Source organism: Monosiga brevicollis, genomic scaffold (genome assembly GCF_000002865.3).
Source record: "Monosiga brevicollis MX1 MONBRscaffold_19 genomic scaffold, whole genome shotgun sequence".
Taxonomy (NCBI): Eukaryota; class Choanoflagellata; order Craspedida; family Salpingoecidae; genus Monosiga; species Monosiga brevicollis.
Genome location: NW_001865056.1, coordinates 621019 through 626834, shown reverse-complemented (window position 1 = coordinate 626834; position 5816 = coordinate 621019). Strand labels below are relative to the sequence as shown.

The following is a 5816-nucleotide window of genomic DNA, read 5'->3' as shown; positions in this document are numbered from 1 at the left end:
CTCTCTCTCTCCCTCCACACATACCTCTCCTCACGATTGGCCGGGTCATATGACGACAACAGGAATATGCTGCCAACGCACGACCCACTGACTTTCTGATGACACTCAAGGGCATCCGCATTGTCGACAAGACGAACCAGCAAGTGGCCATGGCCCATGCTCTGCAACGCATTTCCATGTCTTCCATCGTCAGCGAGAAACGACTTTTTGGCCTTGTGGCTAAAAATCCGGGCACCAAGGACAAGTATTGCCATGTGTTCAAGATGGCACGAAGCCAACACACCGAGACGGCCCAGGCTTTGCTCTCCAAAGCGTTTAAGCTAGCCTTTGCAAAGAACCGCAGTCTCAAAGCCATGCCTTCTGGTGCCAACGCCGCCGCAAGCCCCGCCCCAACTGGGCCGCCCGCCGCCGCGCAACCCCGGCCACAGCCCTCGGCGCCCAATCAAGAGGATCATCGTCGCTGGGCCAAGCAAAATCAGCTCGTTGGTTCGTTTTGTCGCGCTGCTCCCGTATGCAAAAGGCAATGCCGTTCCTGTTGGCACCATGACAGTAGAGTTGACGCCGTCAGTTTCACGTGTCCGTTACATGCATGGTTCAACAAAATGTGCATGCGCGCCCCCTATTAGGCCTGCGTCAGGTTCAAGAGAGCTCGCGCCACCCATCCCCAGCCCTGTCGCCGGCTGAGCACCAACCCAAACCCCCAACCGCTCCGACGGAACAACCAGCCGCCGCACAGCCCAGCGGTAAGACCCAGTGCACAGACTTTGTAAGGTATCACGCACACGTCTGAAAACGAGGCCTTGTCTGTGGCGCATGCAGAACGCATTCAGGTTCATCGAGGCCGAGATTTGGCCCTACAACCGGTGCTGTCACTGGACGATGGTTTGTATCCTACTTGTATCGTTGGCGTTCCTGGACATCTCAAGCGGGCCTGATCATCTTGACATTTGGCTTGCTATCGTTCCCACTTGCTGATTTGGTGTGCCTCCTTGATCGCTTTTATTTGCAGAACAAGACGACATGGGCCTTGGAGAAAACTACTTGCAAGAGGCACCCTGGTATCAAGCGGGTCAGTCCTGTCCTCGCGCGTTGCACTCGAGACATTCAGCAAATGTAAAGCTGTGACGAAGATGCTCACACTGCGATGACGCATTTGATTTCAATGCCATCAGGGCTACCGCGCGAAATCGCCGTGGAGCTTTTGGCCATGAGTGAGGACGGCGCCTTCATCGTGCGCGATAGCCAGAGTCAAAAGGGCTGCTATGCTTTGACCATGAAAGCCCATGGCGAGATTAAAAACTTTATCATCAAGGCCATTCCCGAGGTAAATCAGGCACAAAGCGCACGGCCGGTCCAGTACTTTGCTGATCTTGATGCATGGTTTTAGGGCTACATCATTGGTGCTGCGGCGGACGGCGAACGCCCTTACGCCTCCTTGGCTGAACTCATTCTGGCGCATGCCGAGTATGTTACAAACATGGTCGCCGCTCTTTGTGTCTTGGTTGGATCTGTTATTGTATCTCATCACCCTTTGCTTTTTGACTCGCCGTGCCCTCAACCTCTGTCCCTCTCGCACGTGTGATTGCGCATGACATTTGACCTCGTTGCTGGGCGGTCAACAGACGACGTGGTGTTTTGCCCATGGTGCTGAGCCTCGACACTGACAACAAGCTGTACAACGAGGCCAACGGCGCCGGCGCCGGAGGTATGCATTCTCTCTCATCTCCACCGCATGTCAACCAGTGCCATTATGTCATTTGTGCTTGGGTCACAGCAGAAGTGCTAGATTATTCATCAATCTTTGCCCGCATGCAGATGAAGAGGAGGAAAGTTATGTCCATCCCGATTACCAGTCTGTGTTGCCGCTAGCTGACATGTTGGGCTAAAAAGCCACGCCTGACTTCAGACAAGCGTTTTGGCTACAAACTGGACCAGACCCCAAATCGATTTTTTTTTTTGTTTGTTTGTTTGTTTGGTTAACTTGTTCGCATGTCGTTTTCCGTTCCACCTACAAGCTCGTGCTGAATTGAGTACCCCGCGCTTCTCTCAATTGCGTCTCAAGCATGTTTCTTAGCAGGCCGCTACCTCTCAATGTCCACAACCAGGTGAAATAGTCAATTATTAATCAATAATAATAAGGCAGAGGAAGCAGACCTCGAATCATTGAGGCTTCAAAGCAGACGTGTGGTCGCTATGGCGGTTTGAGCTCGTTGCTCGCTAGTCGTGCCGGGTCTTGACACCGGATCATGAATGATGGTGAATATTTTTGCAATTAAGGAGGGTTTTTTTCCCATTTTCAGCACAAACTGCCTCACTGACTTTTCGTTATGACTGTGAATTCACTCAAGCCAATGGGAGCCGCTTTTCCTGATATGGATATCCATGCTGGTGTGCGCGTGTGAGCTGAATAGTTTCCGGGGTGGGGTGCAACGTCCTCCAGACCCTTTTCAGCTTCCAAATTTTCTGAGGCAGTCCATTTCCAAAGCGAAAGTCTTCCATTGTACGTTATCCACGAAATGATGACTCGGCGTGATTCGGTAGTACTCCCCCAGGTTTGGGCAACAAGTGCGCACGGCATGGAGCGGGGGTCAACTGAACGGTGTAAAAATTGCTAAATTGGATAGAAAATACGCGACAGCAACCTGGCACGCTTCTACAATCACACATAAAACACATGGAAAGTCCGACATATGAATAGCAGATGTGTGTGGTGTATCAGCCCTTCACCCCTTGGGAGCTGCAAAAGACCAGCTCAACAGCAAGAGGACGGACAGGCAGTCAGCACACTTCAGCACATGGGAAACAGCACACTTTTTGATTACACGTAGAAGACGCGAACTCGTGAGGTGCCGAGAAGGCGGTCACCGTCATAAAACAGGGTTTCAATGACCACATTGCCACTGTGACGCCACACAGTCAGGTGAGCTGGACCACAAGTTGTGGGAGGCACAGGGCAGTGGTTTTGAGGAGTAGTCTTGCAGATCAAGGTTTGGCAATAACAGACCTGAGCGCACTGGCAGGCATCATCTGGGCTTCGGGCGCTGCCTCGATGGTGTTTTGCCATGTGTTGGTTGAGTCGGGAATCACGAAGCCAAACTTGAAGTGCCATTCTACATGGACAGGCGCTCGGTGAGAAGAAGGATTGTTATGCCTCATGAAATTGGCGGCCACGACGTACCTTCGATGACGGTGCCATTAAAGTGAACACGCTGCTCGAGACGAAAGTCATCGAGAGCATCCTATGATCGAGGCCGCAGCAGGCGTCAAAGATATCAGCCCATTCATGCGGTGTACCGGCGCAGTCACGACAGAACAGTCGCACAAAACAAACCTCGGACCAAAACTCAATCTCACGCGAGACGGCGCGACACTTGAGGAGCTTCTTGGGCACGCGGGCTGCCAGGTGCAAAGCAAACCAAACACTGAGCACGAGCAGCCGCCATGGGCAATCAAGACGTATGTTTCAGCGAGTCGGTGAGCGGAGACACAGACGGGTGAGAAGATGGGTACACACCTTCATGTTCGCGATCTGCGGCCGAGCTGTGTCAAGCGCGAAAAAAGGGGTCCGAGCAAGCAAGGATTCAAGTCAGTGTGTGCCTGCTGAACCATGTCCCCTTTGCCACGAGTCCTTCCCAAGCCTGTGGCGCTTGGGAACGAATGACGTACAAGTCCTCCATTTTCTGCCAGAAGATTTTGCCGGTGTCAGCATCTCGGAGGTTCATTGATTTCCTACGCGGCCAGAACACGCAGGCGTAGGCATTGGCAATGGCGGGTGTGGAAGTGAGCGGGGCTTTGACAAGTCGGGTGGAGGTCTGAGGTTGGCCAGCTTCGGGGGCGTGGCTGTGTGCGTGCGAGGTGTGTGACGGGAGCGAGCAGGAAGACCTACACGGCAAATGGTGCCATGGCGTTGGTGTGCACGGCTGCTACCCCCGACCAATGCTGTCTAAACAGGTCAATCAACCTTGCGGCCGGTGTTTTGCTCGGCCTGCGGCTAAAGCATAGACGGGACGAGGAATGTGAGACCCATATGCAACAGAGCCGGCCGCATAATGCGACAATGGCACGAAATGGTGAGGCTCTGGTTGCCTTTTCAAGCACGGTGCAAAGCAGGGTCGTTGGGGCCCGAGAAGGCTCCATGGCCTCGGTTGCCAACTGCCTCACCTATTTTATTTGTATGTTTCTTCTGCCATAAACCAGCAGCCACACGACGTGCACGGGACGTTCCACCCCAGTCCACGCCCCAGCCTCTCAAGAACCCCGATCAAGCCGCAAGGGAATCCGCCACCACTGCCCTTCGCTGCCCCCTCCTGCTGCTGCTGCTGCTGTTGCTGCTCACTGCTTTTTTTTTGACTGTTTTTGAAAATGAAAAGAGAGACGAGTTTGAGAGAGAGAGAGAGAGTTTGCGAGAGAGAGAGAGAGATTCAAGAGAGTTTGAGAGAGTATGAGAGAGAGAGAGATTCAAGAGAGTTTGAGAGAGAGTATGAGAGAGAGTATGAGTTTGAGAGAGAGTATGAGAGAGAGTATGAGTTTGAGAGAGTTTGAGAGTTTGAGAGAGAGATTCAAGAGAGAGAGGGATTCAAGAGCCAATCACTGATAGCATTTGATTTTGGGAAATGGGCAGACAACGAGTTGATCATCACAGATGATAACGGGATACCTGGGGGTCATTCTTGTTTGCAGCAGGGGGGTGGGTGCAAAGGAGGAGCCACAAGGACGGCAAGGGGCAAGAGCTTGCTCAGGCTTGGGCTTGGTAGGCCGCGATAGGGAGAGGCTGCTGTTGACATATTCATGTAACGTAAAGCTTGAAGCTTAGACCTGAGGTGAGGGGGTGGTATTCGACAGATGGCAGTTCCAGGGCGCATTGAAGCCTGGGAATTTGACGGGTTGGGTCATGTTCGTGGGCGGGCCTTCGTCCTCGTCGCCGCTTTGGGGTGGGGTCTCGAGTTCCATGTCCTCGTCGTGGATGATGAGGTCCTTCTCCGCATCCACGGCTGCTTGGGCCTCGAGCTCTGGGTGGCACCAATGATGATACTCGCGCGGTGTCCAATCGGGTGGGTATCCAACCAACAGCAGACGGCGGAGGAGATCCACGGGCATGCCTCCTTCGACGGGACCCAGGGCTCGGCTTAGGCCTTCGGAGATCTGGCCAGGTCGCATGGCTTGACGCCAGGACACAGCTTGGGGATCCTGGCCAGCAGTGTCGGACCGGTAGAAGCGGCCTCCAGTCAGACCGGCAGCATCGGCACGCTCGTCTTGCTGCCGGCGGAATTCAGCCAAGTTGGCATGAAAGGCGGCACGATTAAAGGGCTCTGGACATTCCCGTGCGCTGTGGCCCGGCTGCTCGCAGTTGAAACACAGGCTCTCCATGAGGACCGACTCGCCCTCGCCCTCGGTCTCTGGACCCAGATTGCTGAGGGGGTCATCGTAATCTTCACGATAGAGCGGTACCTCCAGTGACGCGGGCCCAGGCGTAGCTGTCATCCCCGCAGTGTCCAAGCAAAAGCTGGCCTCACCAAACTCGGGCTCACCATCGTCAGCGTGGGTGACACTCTCCGCCGCCGGCGATCCTCCTGCCCGGGTCGCCATCTCAGCGACACACACCTGGCCAACATCACCCTCCCCTGCCATCCTTCCCCTTACCACCAACGCTCGACTGCCCCCCTCCAACCCTCAACCATCCTCCATCCCACACACGGAGAGAGACGGAGGCTGTGAGAGAATGAGTGAGAGACAGTGAGATTTGAGAGAGAGAGAGAGAGTTTGAGGAGAGAGAAACTAAAGTGTGTGTGTGTGTGTGTGTGTGTGTGTGTGTGTGT

General features: G+C 54.2%; 3 protein-coding genes across 3 annotated transcripts in view; 1 reads left to right on the top strand and 2 right to left on the bottom strand.

Annotated features, from left to right (window-relative positions):
• Positions 1 to 1886, top strand: part of MONBRDRAFT_27493 (uncharacterized protein) — a gene marked incomplete at both ends in the record, with an annotated part of 3134 nt that extends 1248 nt beyond the window's left edge. Inside the window, 8 exons of the mRNA XM_001747923.1 lie at positions 63 to 486; positions 627 to 743; positions 820 to 882; positions 1010 to 1069; positions 1173 to 1324; positions 1388 to 1464; positions 1623 to 1705; positions 1816 to 1886. Coding sequence (XP_001747975.1) covers positions 63 to 486; positions 627 to 743; positions 820 to 882; positions 1010 to 1069; positions 1173 to 1324; positions 1388 to 1464; positions 1623 to 1705; positions 1816 to 1886 — 1047 coding nt within the window. The remainder of the gene's footprint in view (positions 1 to 62; positions 487 to 626; positions 744 to 819; positions 883 to 1009; positions 1070 to 1172; positions 1325 to 1387; positions 1465 to 1622; positions 1706 to 1815) is intronic.
• A 932-nt stretch (positions 1887 to 2818) lies between these two features.
• Positions 2819 to 3722, bottom strand: MONBRDRAFT_27492 (uncharacterized protein; the record flags this gene model as incomplete). Its single annotated transcript, XM_001747834.1, has 6 exons — positions 2819 to 2900; positions 3005 to 3110; positions 3179 to 3239; positions 3332 to 3396; positions 3515 to 3540; positions 3667 to 3722. 6 exons carry the CDS (start codon positions 3720 to 3722, stop codon positions 2819 to 2821), a joined length of 396 nt encoding a protein of 131 aa, XP_001747886.1.
• A 1087-nt stretch (positions 3723 to 4809) lies between these two features.
• MONBRDRAFT_10174 (uncharacterized protein) lies at positions 4810 to 5586 on the bottom strand (the record flags this gene model as incomplete). The annotated part of the gene is made up of 1 exon (XM_001747833.1): positions 4810 to 5586. One exon carries the CDS (start codon positions 5584 to 5586, stop codon positions 4810 to 4812), a length of 777 nt encoding a protein of 258 aa, XP_001747885.1.
• Between the last annotated feature and the right edge of the window lie 230 nt (positions 5587 to 5816).